The sequence below is a fragment of the Phoenix dactylifera genome, chromosome 6 (assembly GCF_051530095.1).
Source record: "Phoenix dactylifera cultivar Ajwa chromosome 6, Ajwa_hap1_PhDact_Kaust_v1.1, whole genome shotgun sequence".
Classification (NCBI taxonomy): domain Eukaryota; kingdom Viridiplantae; phylum Streptophyta; class Magnoliopsida; order Arecales; family Arecaceae; genus Phoenix; species Phoenix dactylifera.
In genome coordinates, this window is record NC_143195.1 from 5,054,551 (window position 1) to 5,076,329 (window position 21,779).

At 35.8% G+C, this 21,779-nt stretch overlaps 1 protein-coding gene across 1 annotated transcript in view; it reads right to left on the reverse strand.

The window, feature by feature from the left end:
* LOC103716598 (uncharacterized) overlaps nt 1–21,779 on the reverse strand; it is a 281,358-nt gene that overhangs the window by 239,512 nt on the left and 20,067 nt on the right. Inside the window, exons 11-15 of the mRNA XM_089923826.1 lie at nt 11,551–11,600; nt 9,751–9,850; nt 6,778–6,894; nt 6,332–6,482; nt 5,486–5,733 (exon numbers count right to left, since the gene is read on the reverse strand). Of these exons, the coding sequence (XP_089779952.1) occupies nt 5,486–5,733; nt 6,332–6,482; nt 6,778–6,894; nt 9,751–9,850; nt 11,551–11,600 (666 nt within the window). The remainder of the gene's footprint in view (nt 1–5,485; nt 5,734–6,331; nt 6,483–6,777; nt 6,895–9,750; nt 9,851–11,550; nt 11,601–21,779) is intronic.

Consider the following 21,779-nt stretch of genomic DNA (forward strand, 5'->3'; position numbering starts at 1 on the left):
ACAATGCTGCTTGGTTAGAGGGATGGGCTGATGTACCTCCTGACTATGCTAATGATCCAGATATGTACGAGAGACATCTCCGCTCGACGAAAATTTAAATATCAGTATGTATATTGTAATTTAAATATATATAATTGATTATATTATTTTATATTTTCTACCTTAGTAATTGATTTTGGAAAATGTCATGCTTTTTGTCGCATGCAACATCTCATTAATTATTTTATATTTGTATAATTTTAAAACAACAAAATGCATCATTTAGGTTATACCGGATCATAGAAACATCAAATTATACTTAAAATCATTGAAAAAGTTGAAAAATAATCAAACTTTATTAACTTAAAAAAAATAGATGTTGATTACCAATTAATCAAATTTAAAAAACTTAAAAAAAGAATTTTGGGTACCACGTATTGGTATGGTACCGAACTAGTACCGTAATGACCGGCTCGCCAACCGGTACGGATCCCGATACTAGTTCGGCAGACCTTGCCCAAATCATATCGTGAGTTAGGTTTCCAGCATCAAAAATGTATAACACTATTAGTATTTTCATGTCCTAAAATCATATGGTTGTCTTGGCTCCTAAATCCAATTATTCACAATTTGAGTGAACATTCGTATAATGTAATAAATGATAGCAAAAGAATCTTTAGTATAAACTTTCAAGCAATTTGAAAAGACATTTGGTCAATCAAAGAATGATAAAAAATAAGATCTAGAATTGTATAGACTGAAACTTATACCAATAGTTCAATTATAACTTTAATAAGAACAAGGTTTGCCAAACCGGGCCAAATCGGGTCGAGCCGCACCGGTAGGGGACCAGGTCGGTTCACCTTTTTTTTTGGGAATCGATCGCGAACCGGCCGGAACCTGTCGCGAACCGCACGGACTCGATCCAAACTAGCCAGTTCTATGCGGAACTGGTGCGAACCAAATGGTTGGCACCAAGTCGGATCGGTTCTGAACCAACCCCCCTCCCCTCTCTCTTCCTTCTGGTTTAAAGGTAGGAAGGCCCGAGAAGCTACCTATTCGAATAACCCCCTTCCCCACGGTGAAAGACACGTTGATTCAGCATGATTGAAGAAGAATCCGACCGTAAATAAGGTATGCTTCCTCTTCCCTATCTCATTTTCTCTTTTTTTAAAATACCAAAATATATCTTAAAATTTGCAAAATAACAAGAGATCATACTAAAATTTTTGATTTTGGCTTAATTTTATGTATGTTGTAAATCTATGGATGATCTACACGATCACATAAAAATTTTTAATTGTAGGATTATATATAATTTTTAAAAATTAAATAATTTTTAGATTGAAAAATAAAAAAATAAAATAAAATTCAAAAAAAAATAGATGTATCAAATTCCAAGTTGTATGTTGGATCCTGCTATCCGTAGCCACATGCAGCTTATAACCCATACAAATATGGATATAAATATGGTGTATTTGAGACATCGTCTAGATGCTACCCTACGCAGCCTAGAGCATCTTACGAGTCAGATTTTGCTACCAACATATTTGGATGAGCTCCTCTACAGTCGTATTATCGGCCAGAGGACACCTCAGAGCTAAAACTTCAGCGAGAGAACCGAAAGTGCCTATAACCTAGAGTACGTTCCTTATAGGATGAACATTCAAAACTACAATGCAGCTTAGTTAGAGGGATGGGCTAAGGTGCCTCTTAACTATGCTAACGATCCGAATATCTACGAGAGGCATCATCACTCGATGAGATTTTAGATATCGGTATGTTTATTGTATTATATATATATATAATTAATTATATTATTTTATATTTTTTACCTCACTAGTTGATTTTAGAATATTTCATATTGCTTCTTGTAACATCCAATATTTTACTAATCATTTTATATTTTGTATTACTTTAAAACAACAAAATGCATCATTAAGTTATACTAGGATCATAGCAACATCATAAAATATCAAATTATACTTAAAATCATTGTAAAAGTTGAAAAAATCAATTACCAATTAATCAAACTAGAAAATATTTAAAAAAATTGGTATGCCAGTTCCGGCCCGCCGATCGATCGGTAGTCCAAGGATTGCCGAACCAGGCCGAACCGGATCAAACCGGGCCGTACGGCTTGGTTCAAGCCGAATCGAGCCAACCCGGTCCCATACTGAGTTTGTTCGCTATAGGAAAATAGTTCCAACCCCATAGGGGTCGGAACCTCAATAATTCCAGCCGAAACCGGTAATTTTTAGCCGGTTCCGTCCGGTTCGACTCAGACTCGGTGGCTACTATCCTACGTACCTCAGAGCATCTCACGGGTCGGATCTTGCTACCGGCATAGTCGGATGGTCCCCTCTACAGCCGTATTATCAACTAAGAACACCTCAAAGCTAGAACTTCTGCGAGAGATCCGAAAGTGCTTATAACTCGACACGCATTCCTTATGAGATGAACATATAAGACTCCAATATCGCTTGGACAGAGGGATGGGTTGATGTGCTTTCTGATTATGCTGATGATTCGGATATCTACGAGAGGTATCGCCACTCGACTCGATTTTAAATATCATTATGTATGTCTGTTGGACTTTAAAAGTATGTAATTTGATTGTATCTTGGTTTGAAGATATTTTATGTTGTTCATTTTATGATTTATATCATTTTAAAGCAATAAGATGCATCATCTAGCTTAAACTGGAATCCTAGAAACATCAGAAAGCATCAAAAAAATATCAAATTAGACTTAAATTCATAAAAGATCGAAAAGAGAGAACTCCAAAAACAAAAATTAGGGTGCCGGTGCGTGATCCGGCACCAACTAGTTCGGTACCGGTTTGGTCCGAACCGATACCGATCTGTATCGGTCAAGCGAGAACCGACACTAACCAGTTCAATACCGGTTCGGTTCAGTCTGAACTGGTACCAAACTGTATCGGGAGCTGACCGGTACAGCACTCGGTACCGGTTCGGCGATCCTTGACCGATACGGATCCCGGTTCGATCAAGAAACAAAGTTAGCTTTGAAGTAGCACTAGATTTGGATCTTAGTTAACAAATGAATTGGGGATATAACTGGTATATTGGAATGAATGTTTAAGTTATGACTTAAAGCATAAGTGATAAATCAACCTGCAATAGAAATGAGACTAGGATTTGACTCGGTCTATAATAAGATAAGAATTGAAATAAACAACGTACAGTTATTGAGATTGTTGAAATAGAAAATCAAGACATGTATTTTTGGACATCCAAAGTAAGTGATTTGGAAGATTAACTTTTTCTTTAAGTTTCATGAAGAAGTGGATCTAAGTCTTTAGTAAGGAATTTGTTGCACTAAGAGCTACAAAAAAAGATTGGGCCAAAAAATATTACCTCATGTTCACGAAACAAGGTATGATCCTAGACAAGAAGGTCAACATTATGATAAGATCTAGTCATGGTTGAGGTTGTGATTTGACATCTTACATAGGCACACACATCCAGCTTCACAATGAATTGGATATATGTCAGAAACTTGGATACTAATGAAGTTCCTTCGTTGCAGCTTTCAGCGATTGGTCAACAGTTGGACTCTTCCAACAATGAGTTTTCACTCTCCAATTTGACACTAGAAATTGGTCGAGGATGTAAGTGTTGAATCAACTTTGGAAAAATGTTAATTTTCTTATACCCTTAGGTCAACTGGGAAGTTTGGACAAGAAACAAATATGCTGAAAGACATTGATGTTTAAACAAATAATATGTAAAGGTATAAATAAAAATAATTCTGTTAATATAGTATCTTTGACGGATCATTCTATAAGAGATCTAGGCACACCACTATTAGGCGTAAATATAGGAATTAGAAAAATTCTATTTTATTTAGGCTAATATTATTTTATTTGAAAAGAAGAGAATTTTATTTTTATTGGGAACTCTATTTTTATTAAGACTAGAGTTTTCTGAGGACTTCAATATTTTATTTCTACATGGACTCTTATTAGGATTTTGGATTTATAAATACCCACTAATATGTAATTAAGAACCCAAGTTCTTTATTATTGAGATTTGAGAATATTGAGTTGGCCCTACCTCTGATTCTTCTTCTCCTTCTTCCTCCCTTTTCTTCCCTCCCGTTCTTCCCTTTTCTTCCCTCTCCTCCTTCCATCCTACATCAATCTTAAGCATCCACATATCTTCTTTTTTTCTTTCCTCTTACTGAGTCAGACACTTGACTATACATCTAAATATGATTCTCATGTCTGCACCATGTAATATTGACACTTAGGACAAAGGCTCCATGTGTGGCTGTTCTTAGGGATTCTAGTCCATTCCCATGTATTGCATGAGGATTGTAATATATCTAGAGCAAGATTCAGAAATCAAGATTAATTGAAGGATCAAGATCACAATTGAGGCAAAGATAAAGAGGTAGAAAGGTATTGAGATCAATACAAAACTTGGATAAGAAGTGCAACCAAGGTGAGGGCCCCCTTTTTTTGGGGGGGGGGCGGGGAGGGGGCGCCAAAGGGAGGGATGGGGAATACAAATAGAACCAATTTCCTTCCTTACTAATAAGATCTCGCTATATTTCAAAAGGTCTTCCCTTTTTACAAGAAAGATGATAATAAGATTAATTAATCCATGCATTATTGTAATTCACGATATGCATGTATACACTACTTTGCAAGGTTTGCCGTACCGTGCCGAACCGGACGATACGGGACATACCATACAGTACCGGTTCGATGTCAATACATAGTACGGAGGCATACCGACACTCCGTACGCTGAACCATCCCCATACCGTAACATACCGACAACAATAATGTGGCATGGTAGGAGGCTCGGTACTGAGACGATATATCTTGCTACTTTGCCTATTATCCTATGCACAAAATGATAGTTCTACATTATCCCAGTGACTTAAAGAAACAGATGTCATCATATACAAAACTTGGATAACAAGTGCAACCAAGGTGAGCCCCCCCCCTCCCCCCCCCCCCTTTTTTTATTGGTTGGGGGCGGGGGCGCCAAGGTGGGGAATGGGGTATACAAATGGGACCAATTTCCTTCCCTAATAATAAGATCCCGCTATATTTCAAAAGGTCTTCCATTTTTACAAGAAGAAAGATGATAATAAGATTAATTAATCCATGCATTATTTCAATTCACGATATGCATTATTTCAGTTCACGATATGCATGTATATACCACTTTGCAAGATTTGCCATAACGCACCGAACCGGACGATATGGAGCATCATACCATACAATACCAGTTCGGTACCAATACATAGTATGGGAGCGTACCAACACTCCATATGTTGAACCATCTACGTATCTTAACATACTGATACAGCAATAGTGTGGCACAGTAGGAGGCCCGGTACTGAGACGGTGTACCTTACTACTTTGCCTATTATCCTTTGATAGTTCCACATTATCCCAATGACCTAAGGAAACAAATGTCATCAGATTTTATCACATCAAAAAGCAACAGAGGAAAGATAAGTTATACCTTCAAAGAACCAATTCTAATAGCACAGGCTTGTTTCTCATGAGGAGCAGGTGAAGCAGAATCAAAGCATACAGAAGATGAAGGACAATCACCACATGAACAGCCAAGAGAAGGGTCACCACATGAATAAACTGTAACATTCATAGGCTTCATCCTGACTGAATCATTAAGATTTGTTCGAAAGGCTATTGCATATGGTGAACCAGGTTCATTGGGATTTGCCTGATGACCAATAAATGCAAGCCACTCTGGAAAAGCAATCAGAAGCATAAGGTTAAACCAACCATAAATAGAAGCAAGATTTACAATTCCGCCAGTTGAACATAACAAAGAAGCTAGTGAAGATAACAACTTCCCAGGTTTAGAAATTGTTTATCCAGCTAAATGTAAGGGCATAAATCAAGATACCAATGCAATGATGGCATGACTTGAGATCAAAGTTATAACACAGCACCGTAAATAGCACATGCTGATACAATAAAATAATGCAGGACCAAGAGAGAACATCCGAAGAGAATAGGTACAAGGGAAATCTTCAACAACTTACTGGTTCAACTCAACAATGAGAACAGTAATATGATCATTTTTACGTTATGTAAGCATTAGCAATAATTGATAGACAATTTAAACCAACATGTTCAAAAGTTAAAAAATTTATTTCCCTCATTAAATTATGTTGCTGTCATATGAAAAATATCCCTAGGCCAAAGGGCATCCATACTTTTTCTTCTCTTACTCTGCTTAGTTCATTCGGCATGATAGACAAGGCAATTACAAAGATAGATGAACTTTAGGTCCTACTTGCAACCATGCATGAGTTAGACATAAAACCTTGGCACTTCTCACCTTTGTAATTTTGAGCACCTGCACCAACAAAATCCATTGCACGAGTGTTCATAGTCCCAAATTTCACATCCTTGCATGAATTAAATAACTCCTCTACATACTGACTAGTTACATAAAAATCTATGCCATCAACGGTCAAACTGTCATTGACCTGCAACCACATAAGAATGCAATTTAAAAGTATAAATATGACTGTACATCGTAGGCAGTTATTTATAATTTAATCATAATCCAATATTTATTCCATATATAAATGCCATTCACTTCAAAAAGAAGCGGGTGAGGGGAGGAAAAACAGTGCGAACCCAATCTTTAACATCATGAACTGGAACAATAAATTATCACAAAGAACAATCAGATGTTAACTATTAAGTAGTTTATCTACTAGGAAGCCATAACCTTAAATCCTTGTCTACAAATAAACTATGGGTATAAAGAAAAAGGACCTTCATCACAGAAGTCACGTTGATGAAAAGGCTTTGATTTGGAGAGCAAGAGAGCTCGCAGAAAAGATTTAAAAAGTTCCTCAAGCATGCTGGGCATCCCACAAGAAAAGGAATTGCCTGCAAAAGATATCACATGAAAAATAAGTGGGTATTACACAAAAAATAACAGCAAAAAGAAAAAAGAGGATCAAAGTATTCAAAAACAACAAAAGACAACTATATAAGTAATATAAGCAATGGACGGAACTTGCAATTAAGCATTAACCCCAAATTAGTTCAAACCGAAAGGTTGCGGATAATCCTAGGTGATGGACTAAAATCAACCCAACAATATTTATCCTCTGAGAAGTCGAATTCTTATCCTACCAAACTGGAACATGACACCAATTTTGATAAAAATTCAGTTCAAGCATGTTTCTGTCAATATCAGAACTGATTATTTTGAATGAAGCTATGACTTCAAATAAATCCACTTTTTTCTATAACAATAAAGACAGAAGGAGAGGTAGAATGTGCACCAATTGTGATTTATTCTTACCTGCAAAACTTATTTGGTTATCATCCATAGTTCAAATATTTTAACACAATGCTTATATCTGCCTTTTTTGTATTTAAGAACTCTGAATACAAATACATACTGCAAAGCATAGACAACTCAAAGAAATCACACCAACTGATCAAACAAGGGAAGAAGAATATATCAATTGAAGAGGACCGGGAAGTATGCTAGCAGACAATATTCAACATTGAGAGATTGACTTCTCATTTCAAATATATATTGTCACTGCTAAACTAATAGACTTTAAGAGAAAAAAAATAAAACTATAATACACGAAGGCAATACTCCAGCAGGTTGGTCTTTGAACTTCGGTAGATGTAATTGTGTTCTTACCAAGGTCAGCGGAACAGATACTGAGCACCGTACTAGTTCTCCGATGGCACTAGGCGGTACGGGACCGCGTCATGCCGTGTCAGAGGGAGAGAGGAGGCAGGCGGACGATGGAGGAGGCCGATGAAGGGCCGGCGGAGGCAACGGTCGGTTCCCCTATTTCGTTCCCGCCACCCTCCGCCGGCCTCTGCCAGCGTCTGCCCGCCTCCCTCCCTCTCCATCTCCCTCCCTCCCCCGCTCGCACTCTCTTTTCTTCTCCTTCTTCGGTACCGGCAACGATTTTCGTTTTCGTTGCCGGAACTGTACCGGTGAGTCGCCGGTACGGCTCGAAGCTACCGGAACCGTCCGATTCAGGACGATTTCACCAACCCTGCTTCTTAGAATCAGTACCAAAATATGTAATTGGAGGATTTAGTTGGAGATAATTTAATGTAGCCGTGGGCTGAGCTAACCCACCAAAAAAAATCAAAGTGTATATACAAAAAGGTTGTTCATTTTTTTTTTCCATTCCCTGTTGTCTACCTATTATGTTTCCTTGTGATACATATGATCTTGGGTTTTCTGCATATATACCCTCCAAAATATATAAAAATGTATGAATACCCTCGTAAAATTTCTATTTGCATGTATACCCTCATCAAATATTTATTTTGCATGTATACCCTTCTTTTACTTTCTTTTTTATATATGTACCTATACTATCTAACGCCGTTAAAAATTAAATGATTTAAAATTAAAATGACTAAAATACCCTTATGGGTATACATGCAAAAAGAAAACTTCATATGGATAGACATGCAAATAGCAACTTTGCGAGGGTATTCATGCAATTACGCATATTTAGCAGGGTATACACTTCAAAAAAATCTAATCAAAAATAATCAAAATCCAATAAAGATAATCGTTAATAAAAAAGATAACAAAATAAAATTAAATCATGTTAATATCAACTCTTACAGAATAAATCATGTTACTTTTACGAAATTCTCGTCTCAAAAACAAACAACTCAACATTTACAACTCACTAAAAAATATTTTACTAATCTAAGCATCTATAATTAATTTAAATTTGATAGCTTCAATCTTTTAAAAATAATGACGAATATATAGATGTCATAAATTCAATAATTATAATTATATCAAAATCAAATGAAGAATAGAATTACCAAAATGACCACCTAATATTCCAACTTGACTAAGCCAAGATCTTAAAAAAAAAAATTAACAATGTGACTCGATCTTTTTTTGACTTATCAATCCAACTGAATCATAAAAGACTTAGAAAATTTCAGCTGAGTTTTGACATTTTTTAATGAATTTTTTGAATGTATACCCTTTTAAATATGAAAGTTACTATTTGCGTATATACCCTTATAACTTTTTTTGCAAATCTACCCATAAGGTTATTGTAGTCATTTTAATTTTAAACCGTCTATTTTTTAACGACGTTAAATAATACAGGTACATATGCAAAAAAAAAAAGAAGGATATACATGCAAATAGTAGTTTTACGAGGGTATTCATGCAATTTTGCATATTTAGAAGAGAATATATGCAAAAACCCTATGATCTTGTATGATTTAACGTTTTTACTATTTTAGCAGTTTGATGTCCTGAAATAACATGCAATTCCACCAGAACATGATTTGAAGAATGCTATACCTTGACCTAAGTAGTTCTAGTTCTCTAACATTCATTGATTCTACAACTTGCTAAACTGATCTGCAGTGCAGCAGACATTGCCAGTGATTGTTGGACACAAACTCTGGATCTTCAAGGACAACAACTCATCTGGCTGAGAAGGAAAAAAGAAAACATTTTACAGATCAAGAGTCCAATCACAGTTTAACTTTATACTACTCAAGGTTACAGATACATTAAGACCCAATAATTTAGGAAGAAAAGGTTGAACACACATGCAGTAACACCAGCCCACCCACCTTTTTTTTATAGAAAGAAAAAGAAGACCGTTAATTTGTTTTCCTTTCCAGATATTCATGTCAAAATGATAACTTAGCAGCACAAATATAACTATAATCTTGCATACAAATATAAAATGATAACCACAATGTGTTACCAAGTACCTTCATAGAAGGGACATTATAAGGACAGTTCAAAACCTTTCCATCACCGCGGCGTCCACAAATACCATACATGGAACAATACCCTTCTGCATATATCTTTCTGAAGGAAAATGATAAAATGTTTCAAATGCAAAAATAGAATATTGAATTTCTGAAAGAAAATGGACAATGATTATCATAAACGATCAGATTCAAGAAAGGCAATGGAACTTGTAGTTTTGGATGTGACAAAGGAGCTAAAAAGTGCCTATGTAAATGAATGATGATTACTATTAGTTATTGTGGCCAGACAACCCATGTCTGCATCAAATCTTTTTCTTTTTTCATCATTGCGTCTTACTTATCTCATATCTCGTTACAAAAGTTTAGATGTTTACTACCTTGAGGGATTCTTTTCTAACAGATATTACAAGACTACCAACAAAAGTGGGACTAGTCAAGCTTCTAAGGCAAATCTATGATCTTTGGCCAGTCAAATGTAAGAAATCTTAGATCACTGTCACTTCAGCAGAACCTGCCCTCCTTCAATCAATGAAAATCCCTATATGTTCAATTTGGATCTAGAACAATAAGAATCATTGGATAGCTCAAATGACCATTAGAAGTCTTGCTTTGTGGCCTCTGGCTCACTCAAAAACATGGCAGTAAGGACATTTTCTTACACTGCCAGATAACTAATCTATCAGCTTGACTTTAAAAATACCTTTTTCTATATGATGGAAGCTAATCAGATGCTTTTTTATGTTAGATTTTGGTCTTTAATATCATACTAGATAGAGGGCATTTCTTTATCTAGTTTAGTACATAGGCTGTAAGATATTTTCAACAGTTTTTCCGTTTATTATTGAGTAAAAAAAAAGGGAAAGATTAAAAAAAAAATACATGACACTTGACAGGCTGTCGACTACAAAAAGGCCGCTATTGTAGTTTATAAAGACTACATGAACAACTATGTACAAAAGATTTCTCAAAAATAATATTAAACAAAATATAATGCTCAATAACTACATGCATTTTGACTAAATATCCACTTAATCTCAAAAATATGAGGAAATTAATTTTGCTTCTGAGTTGTACTAAAAGATGAAGGAAAATATTTGAATTCAGTAGGCAAAGCTTCAAAATTACCAAGTTTAATGATTCCTCAAAAAACTGAAGTTGAAAAAGTATATTATATATAAATGTTATATCTTTGCAATACAAAAAAAAATAGTTCACTTAAATTTCCATTATATAAAATGTTTCTTTCACTTGAATTTATCCCTTTATGGAACAGGCATTCAAATTTAACTAGTCATGCTAAACATGCTGAACTCAAAATTATTTGTCGGAAGCACCAGATGCAGAAGCAGACAAAAAAAGGACTTCCTGAACCAGAACTAGCCAAAAAAATCGTACTAGTTTTTCGGGTGCTTCTATAGGCTGGTATAGCCTTCAGCATTCTATTGGATAGATTTACTAGTTTCTTGAGAAATGATGTTCCTGGTTCAATGGAATCAGTCATTGTCTGCTCAGAAATAATTCACCACTCTTTCTCTAACTAAGAAGTAAAGTCTAAACATCAACAAAAAATAAAAAGAAAGAAAGAATGAAACTATTGCATATCGCAACTAACACCAAGCAATGGAAACATAAGAACATTTTGCTCATGCCAGATATGTAGCCAGATATAATGTAAAAATTAGAATTTGTAACCTGAAGCAGACCTATCAAATGAAACAATAGCTGAAGGCCTACATTTAAAATTTGTTTACCCAAATGGACATTATAAATCATGATCTGTCAAGAGAATGCCCTTACACTGTTGTAGCATTGGACTGCTGAGCACCTGTTGGAGGCACAAGAGTGATCTGCACATTCAAATACGAGATTGCAACTTCAAAAAGAGTTGACAGAATGCTCAAAGCAAATTTAAATTATGTACAAGCAAAAACATTTTCTGAAAACTACAGAGAGATAACATTATGTAAGATTTGTCTCGGATGTTGCACCTGGACATCAATTAACCCCAACCCAACTCACCCCTCCCCCCAGGACGACTCTTCCTCCATTTTAAATCAGCAAAGGTAAGATGACAAATTAAAAGTAGGCATCGATCACAGAATTTTCATTTCCAAATAGAGTCGCAGCCTTTAATTTTGAGAATAAATAACGACATATTACCACCTTGAACAACCTTTATATCAGCACTAACCAGTTTGTATGGGCAACACTTTTTTGTCACAACAAACCATCTAATAAAGGTGCCATGACTTGTGGACTATGTTCATTGATACAAATTCCTACAGTAAACAGATGAGGTTTGTTCCAAGACTGAACCATCAAAAAATGATTGCCTAACATAATCAATTCCACATGAAGGTGGGAATAGGACTTTATGCGGCAAAAAAAATAACTAAAAAAGCCAACTTTTATTGTCACGCCCCGAGCCCGAGGTGCGGCAGACGCCGCACGCCCGCACGGCGGGCCGCACGGGCGCGCAAGGCAGCAGATCATATCAAAGCAGATACAGCTATTCAAAGATGACATAATTATTTAAATTGTTCAAAAGCGGTCTTACAAAATTTCAAAATAGCATATGCCAACATAGTTCAAATGTCCAAACTAATTTAACTAAAATGCCCAAAATCGAAGAAATCATCGAAAAATCTAACGCACTCCCCAATCCCGTGCGATCAAGCCTCTGGATCTGAAAAATAGAGAAAATAAAATAATGAGCTACACTAGCCCAGTAAGCAACAAAATACCCCAAAGTGGGGTCAGAGCATATCAGATCAAAACACAGGATAATGACTGGAATAAATCATAAATAACATCGTTTTACTGTTTTCAAAACTTATTATCATTTTTCCAAAAACTCAGATACCAGAATCTCAACATGATAGGCTACGGCCACGTAACCCAGTGGCATGGGTTGCACAGAGTGCCAGAAACCACTATTGTTAGTCACCGGTGGAAAAGGTGTCCAGAAACCACTATTCTAATCACCGGTGGCGCGGTGTCGAAACCGGTTCCTCACAGATTACAAGTCGACAGGTCCAACGTATAATCTCCATTGGCGGGGCCAGAACAGAACAGAACAGATCATAGCCATGCTGAGAATACATATATATAAAGACAGATTTCATAAATTTCCCAATCATAGTTTACGGATTTCAGAGCATACAACATAATTTTTAAAAAAAATTAAACATGCTGACCCATTTTACAGAATACAAAACATTCATCAAAATTTAATCTATTTATCAAATAATTTGGAAATTACACTTGAAGTATTAAGTTACTTCTTCTCGCTTAATCCCTACTTCAGATAGGCGGATCAGGTTCACCTGTTTAAATTTAATTAATTCCTTGTTAATATCAGAACTTTGCAAAATCCAAAAATAATACTATTGGACACGGCCCAACAGGGCCTAGAGTTGGCCCATAATGGGCATGGCCCGATAGGGCCCATATTGGGCACGGTCCAATGGGCCCACATAGACCCAGCTAAATAGAGCCCCCATGGTTGGCTTCTAATTGGTTCATTTATGCAATAAAATATATTGCAGGGACTAATACTTAATTTCAGGGTACTATTCTATAAAGCTTGAGTGGACTAAATAAATATAGTTGGGGACCATTATATAATAAATCTTTTCTATAGGGATCAAATACAAATTACAGAAGACCCTTTTGTGAAATAATATACTGCCAAGGGCTTAACTGCAAAATTTCATTTATTGGCCAAATGGGTTCGGGTTTCGGGTTCGGGTTCCGGGCTCGGATCTGAACTGGGCCCAAGTTGGGCCCACAAGGGTACTGCCCAACTGGGCCCAACCGGACTGGGCCCAAGTTGGGCCTGCAGCGGACTAAGCCCAAGTTGGGCCTGCAGTGGACTGGGCCCAGCGGCCCATCAAAGTGCTCACGGCCCACAATGGGCCTTCTTCCTTCCCGATCTCCCCAAAGAGGAAACTGCTCAAACACATGAAGGTTATCCAAATGTATCGGTGTTTAAGTGAAAATCATAATATTAATAGCTAGCACTACTCAAATCAAGAATGAAAGAGAAATTTGAAAAAGAATTCCAACAACAAACTTTCCCCAACATTCGCTTAATCATTGCTTTCTTCCATTCTATCTTTTCTCACCAACCAGTCAATGCTGTCAATGCTTAATATACCAAAAAGTTACTGTCCAAGAACTCAGAATCCTCAACTCAAAACTCTTTAAAGACATCAAGAGTACCCAGATTTTACATCAGTTAAGTCAAATTGTTATTACAAACAGATGATATACCAAAGTAGAGGCATCATGAAGTTTCATCAAATGCAATATCGCTTTCAGTTTCAGCATGTACCTCATGTATCTCATTTTCATGTGCCACAAAGCATGGATTTGCAATATGATACTGCTCTTCTTCTACACATGTTGTATCAGATTTGTTAGTGCATTCATATTTGACTTCAAGCATATTCCATATTTCCTTAGCAGTTGTGCAAAAGGATATGCAATTAAGTTCACTATCATCTAATGCACAATATAAAATATTCATTGCTTTTGCATTTTGCTGAGCCATTTTCTTATTATGATTAGTGTTTGTGTGTGGACCATTGACTATGATACTCCATAAATCATAATCATGTGCTTGAATAAAAATGCGCATGCGTGCTTTCCAATGTGTGTAGTTTATGCCATTAATGTCACGCCCCAAATCCGGATCATGACACGGCCGTGCTATTGCAATCTTATGCACACAATAACACGAAGCCATTTAAAATTTCATAATAAAAATAAATAGTTTCATTTACTAGTGTCATAACATTATTAATGAAGTTGGAACAGTACAAAGCTTCTAAAATTAATTATTAAATAACATTTTTAGTTACCCCAACCCTGAATAACACCAAGCTCCCTGCTCCTAGTAGTCTTATTCATCTGTAGAAAAAAGTAGATAAAAAGGTATGAGCTACACAGCTCAGTAAGTAACCAGGTACTATCTTATTTGATCAAGTAAAATTATGCCAATGCAGTGATTAAAAAGCCAACAGTTGTGGTAAAATAAAACATTTTATAGATGATATACACAAATCAGGTCATAAAGCAATGCATGATCCATCCATGAAAGTTCATAACCATGATAATGCAAGTCATATAGAAATATTGCCATTTATCCATACTTTATAAAACATACTCTCAGACGGATGTGCTGCTATGGTCACTATAATCCCGTGACAGGGCCTGTTAATCTTAGTCGACTAATTCTGTTATTCGTTACCAACTTTAACCCGTTGGCAGAGGGCCTGTTATTCTTTGGATGCTAGCTCCAGAGTGTCGACTGACCTCTATTTCTAGAGGTGGTCATAGCTATCTGAGAGTTCATAAATTATATTCTTTTTCTTTCATAAATCATAATCATCATAAATAGGTTGGAAAATGATAAATGGCATCATATAATTTAAAATGCATAAACATGTCTCAAATATCATTTTTTATGTAGTCTAACATAATCATAATTTCATAACTCATACACCATCAAATATTCATGAAGAATGCTCTTTAATCAAATTCATGAATCACATGCAATCATATACTTGATCGTAATTTTTGAGAAAAATATATCATAATCAATACATTTTCATAATTGTATATAAACAGTAATTTAAAAAACTTTAAGATCAGTGCCAAGGTTACTTACATTGATTCGCTCACGAATCCTTAAGTACAGTTGGGCAACTCCACTGTACCTATTAATATCATATAAAATCAATTATTTGCTATTCTCAACTTTACTATTTATTTTATTTTATTTTATTTTATTTTTATTTATTTATTATTATTATTTCTTTTCTTTTCTTTTCTTTTCTTTTCTTTTTTCTTTCCTTTCTCTTTTTTTCTATTTTCTTTTCTTTTCTTTTCTTTTTCTTTCCTTTTTCCTTCTTTTTCTTTTTCTTTCCTTTTCTTTTCTTCTCTTCCTGTTTCTTCCCGAAGCTTCTCCCTTGCTTTCTTCTTTCTTTTTCTTCTCCTCCTCTTCTCTTCTCCCGACTCCTTCCTCTCTTCTCCATTCTTCTCCCACGAAGGAAGGAGGGCGAGGTCTGCAGGAGGTGAACCATGGCCGGCGGCGTCCATGGCGATCGGCCCTCTCCTTCCCGCGGAGGAGACGCGCACGGGAGAAGAAGAAAAGCCGCGGCGGTTGGTCTTCTCCTTCTTCCCTTTTTCTTCTTCTCTTCTTTTCCTTTCACGATTCATTAGATCTCCCCTCTTTTCCCGCGAAGCAAAGGGGGAAGACCTCCATGCCGGATCGCTTGGGAGGTGATCGGCCGAAGCCGACGAAGCCCGCGACCGGCCAGCAGCGCCCGCAGGACGGCTGTGGCCGAGCCTGCGACCGCTTCCCGCGATGGATCTGCCGTCGAAGACCACAGGTAAAGCCCTTCCCCTTCCCTTCCTCTTCTTCTTCTTCTTTTTCTTCTTCTTCTTTTCTTTTCTTTTCTTTCTTTTTTTTTTGTAATTGATCTATCCTCCCATGTGGATCGGGAGGAGGAAATGCAGGAAAGAAAACGAGGTGGTCAGGGGCTTACCTGGCTTCGGGGATGAACTATGACGCTCCTCTCCGGCGGCATCAACGTGGGTTCAGAAAACCCTATCGCTGAGGAAGGACGTTCGAAGCTTTTATAGCCCCCGAAGAGTTAGAGGCCGCAACGGCCAATAGGTCTGGCCCACTGGTCTAGCTGTATGCGGGCCGGTTAATGAACTGGGCTCTCACAATTAAATAGTGGAGGTTTATCAATTAATTGTCCCTCTCCTAGAAAACTATCTATTTGAGTTGTCATGATCTTTGTCTCTTTGATCGTTAGATTAACAATCAATATTAGAGCACGAGGCTCTGATACCACTTGTTGCCCAAGGTGCCTACCCAAGAGGAGGGGTGAATTGGGTTTTCTATCTTTTAAAATGAGCTACAATGTAGAAGATACATATCTCAAATTATAAATTTTGAAAGCCTTCTTGAAAATTCTTATGAAATTCAGAATATGACCTAGTATAAAAGTTTAAACTCCATATAAAATGCTTATATCTTTGCATTTTTGTAATTTTCATTATATGCTTCAAAGATTGCATCATGCTGGAGAATAATTTACTATGATTCTTAGATAAAAACTACAGCCTAAGAAAAATAGAATTAATTTTGATACCTTGATTGTTTACTCCGATACGCATCTGAAACATATCATTTTTTGTCATATAAGTGTGCTGAAATTGGTCTAAATGATGTGTTTTTCAATGATCTTGATTGCGAACAAATGTTTCTAAATATATGATGTTATTTTGATATTAAAAAGATTTATCGTGCTTCATATATACATTGCTGAAAAACTATGATTAAGAAATTAATATTTTGAATATACACTCCTGCATAATTAAATGCTTCTATCATTAAAAAGAAAAGCTATTCTTAAGAAGAGAGTTAATGATCCTAAAGCTTAAAATATTTCAACTCACTCCAATAATTCTAATAGGAAAGAAAATGTAATTACTTTTGAAAGAAATTTGAGCTTCAAAAGAATTATTTTCTGATTAATATTCCATACATATTCAAAAAAATTAAGAGGAAACATAATTTGCTCCTGAAAGATTAAAAAGAGTGATTGCTATATATCTTGAAAAATTTTGGATCACTCTACATTCTTGATATTATAGAATTTCAGTTTTATTCACGCTTCACATTAAAATCTGAAATTCATAAAAGAAAAGAGAGTTTGAAGAAAAATACATCTTTTGAGGGGGAGCTTTAAATACTCAATTTTTTTATTGAAAATTATCTTCAAACTCTAAACTCTCAAATGGAATGATTAATTAAGGGGGAGAAAGAAAATTTCAGAGAAAGAGATCATATAGAACTTAATCGTGTAAATTCACAACTAAAGATGAGAGAAAGAATACTAAATGTAAAGTTGTATTAAACTTTGTGCTTCATTGAATATCTTTTGAAAGTTGTATTTCCAACTATATTCAACGGTAAATCATTTGTTTCTGAAAATTAATTGAAAATGACTCCAATTGTCTTAGTATCAAAAATTTATCTTGGAATCTACTTATGAGTTCTTATTGGGTTGCACTTTGGTATTTCAATCCTGAACCAATTTATTTTAATTGATTTTGATGCTATATCTTTAAAGGAGTAAAAGAAAGTCTTTAAAAGAGCTCTAAAAGAACTTTCAAAACTTTGGATTTTATATATGCTCTAAGATGTATCATAAATTGCATGAAATTCATGTTTTGATATTTGTGCCCCAATTATTTTTTTAAGTTATTAAGAATTAATTATTTAACATGATCTTATGTTTTTCGAGTATATAAGTTTTGATCTTTATCTGTTTTTATACTATCCTCTGAAAATTAATTAGATTGCTCTCATATTGCTATATACTTAATATAATAAAAAAAAATTATGAAAAAACTTTCATATGCTATTAAAGATCTTCTAAAAAAAAAAAGAGGTTGGATTTTCATTCGTGCTTTCATTGAATATCATTCTCGATACTCCTTGAAATAACTTAAAAAAAAATTCTATTTACACTTAATTTAACAACTATCTTTGGAATCTATATTTAGAGATTTTTCTGGCTCACATCTTAAATGTCTCATTTTTAAAGCCAAACTTTTCATCCTTGATTTTGATGCGATCCAATCATAATTTTAAAACTATATTAATTGGCTCTGACCTATACTCATTATCTTGCCTTAACAATATTGTCTTGAGTCACATAATTCATATTCTTGCAATAATTTGGCATGCAATGAATGAAATATTATCTTGTGCTTAATATTTCATTATTTTGCAATCTTTTTTATGTTGTCAAAAAGGGAAAAAAATATCTGAGTATATGCTCATAATGAAGCATGTTCATTATGATTAGTGTCTTCTAGATTTTGTATTTGTTTTGGCCAGTATCTACTCTTTATTATTGTCTGCATTTCTTCTCTAGAATATTATACTTTTGGCAAAGATGATGAAATACATTTTTTCTTTACTCATGATCTTTGTGTCATTACAATACTATCCATTGCTATTCATTCTTTTTGATGATGACAAAAAGGGGGAGAAAGTATAAGAGAGAAACTAGAAGCAAATTCTATAAGAAAGATAATTCTATAAACAAAGACTGTATAAGAAAAAAAATATAAAAGGTATATATTGTATACTTACGGGGGAGACATGTATTATACACTTAAGGGGGAGACATTTGACAAAGAGAAAATCTGAATCTGGCACATAATCATAGAGATTTTTCTTGCCTCGATACATAGCTTGAAACTCTTGCTTTAAGGGGGAGCAAAGCTAAAATTCATTGGGCATTCTACTTGGATAAGATAGGGGGAGCTTTTGGTTCATTGATACATTCTCTAAATTGGACTATTTGAAACTTTTACACCAAAAGCATTTCCTATACATTAAACCTTACTTCTCACATGAATATCAATTTGCTTATACTCAATGTTTTGTAATCATCAAAAAGGGAGAGATTGAGGATCCTAGTGTTATTTTGATGCTTACAAAGCCATTGAGGCCATATGGAAGTGCTAATGCTATTAACTCAATTAATCCAGTACATAAGTGAGTAAGGAAGAAATATTCGATACATCATTGATAAATGACACATCCTCGATACATTCACGATACATTAAGAATAAATGGTCAAAACCACTCTCAAGAATTGATAACGAGATATAATTTGTAATAGAGAATGGTAGAAAGCTCAAGAATCCATTTTGGCAAAGTTTCACGTTAAAAATACCTAAAAGGGCAATTCGGTAATTTCTACTATTAAGGGTATGAAACTCTATTGTGCCATACATCGTAATTTGCTTGGAATATCATATTGTTGTTTCAATGTGCATAATTAACCTTCAAAGTGCAGAAAAACATGGTTAGAGTCGACCCCAATTAGTTTGGAGTTGACCCCGATACATTGGCACACCTTGGAACGAAGTGGCACGCCTTTGGAACACTTGGCACAGAGTAGGAGTCGACCCTAGAAGAGATGGGATCGACCCTGACACGTTTTAGAAATATTCTGGCACATTCTAGCACTTATGGCACGGATGAACAGTACTTGGATCGACCCAAGTGAAAGTTGAGTCGACCCCATCTTCAAGCCTCAAGAAAACAAGTCTCTGGAATCCCTGAGAGGGTCGACCCCAATGGAACTTGAGTCGACCCAACCTTGAGTCGACCCCAAAAAGAGTTGAGTCGACCCTAGTGAAAAACGGCTGAAATATAAGGTTCTGTGTTTCCTGAGAGGGCCGACCCCAATGTAGCATTAGTCGACCCTAGTTAAAGTTGGGTCGACCCCAGTGAAAGTTGAGTCGACCCCAAGTCTGATGAACAGTGGTTTGAGTCGACCCCAGGAAAGTTTGGATCGACCCAAGCACGGGCAGAAGCATAACGGCTAGTTGTGCAGAAGTGCTTTTTGGACTCCCAACGGCTATAAACGGCTAGTTTCTTCAATCCAACGGTCAGGAAGGACTATTTGGAGGTTGGAGAAGTATTTAAGAGGGAGTATTCATCAGAGGAAGCAAGCTTTGGAAAATCATCAAGTCCATTCAAGAGAAAACCCTTGCTTCATTCAATTACTTCATTCAAGAGCCAAAAGAAAGTGGTTGAGCAGATTCCAAGAGACATTAAGAGCTCCACCAATCCTTGAAGAGTGAAGCAATCTTGACAAAGAAGAGAAGAGCCTTATTAAAGCGATAACTATATTCTAAACTCTTTTTTGTAGCTTATAATTGTTTTATTTACTCATTTAGGAGCTTTAAATCCTTGTTCTTTATTCTTGTTGTAAGGTTTGTTGGTGAGCCCGCAAAACCAACATTATAGTTTTGTTGGTGAGCCCGTAAAACCAACGATATAGGTTTGTTGGTGAGCCCGTAAAACCAACGGTATAGGTTTGTTGGTGCGCCCGTAAAACCAATGGTGTAGGTTGTTGGTGATCCCGAAAAACCAAATTGTAAAGGTTTTGGATTGTGATCCCGGAAAATAATCCAGCTGTAATCCGAGGGATTATAATGAATTCCCAAGAAAATGCTTGGGGAGTGGACGTAGGTGCTTGAGGTGTACCGAACCACTATACATTGTCTTGTTTATGTTGTGCTTGTTCTTGTATTTATTCTTGCTTTATATTTGATTCTTGCTCTAGGATAAGTTCACACAACTTAAGAAAGCTTCCACCGCACTTAACTAAGAAAACATTTAAAACACCAAAAATTCAGAAAAACCCAATTCACCCTCCCTCTTGGGTTGTCACCTTGGGCAACACGAACTAAACTTGAAGGACTAAAAGGATAATTAACTCAAATAAAACAATAAAATGTCAAATAAACTAATATGAAACTAACAAAATGGAAATTTATAATAGAAGGCATCCAAAACCATTATATTGGTTGTCATTTTAATTTGGTGCTATTCCGTAGTCCAAGGTATAATAAAAAATTAATGTACAATTACTTCTATTGTAAGTAAAACAAACTTAAGATATCAAAATGGGGAGCTACCATTCCTTTCTTTTCCCGTTAGTCCTACATTTTGTGTGCATAAAATGAAACAGGAATGGTCCCTTATTTTCCAGTCTCCAATTCCCATTCCAACTCTTTGATTCAGGTAACCCTTTTGACATATGAATGTTAATTATAACAAGAGAACATGCCAATGTCTCCATCGTTTGAATTATAACCAGAACCTAATAACCCGATCCAAACCATTTTGACGCTTGAGTCATGTTGAACACTAATCAGCGGTCAAACCATGTTTCTAACTTAAAATAACCTAGCCCCCTTCAACACCTTGTTGTCTTGTAAAATTACGGATTACAGAGGCCACCCACCGTTCTCTATGATGCCTCTCCATTCCAATATTGCCTCCATTGCCTCTAATGCCTCGCCGCCGCCGCCCTCTCATCAACCTTGCTTCAATTTTTCTTACAATGGAGCCTATTATGCCTCTTGTCGTGCCTCATCTTCACCAAGTTCTTCTCCTTTCCATGGCATGGTAT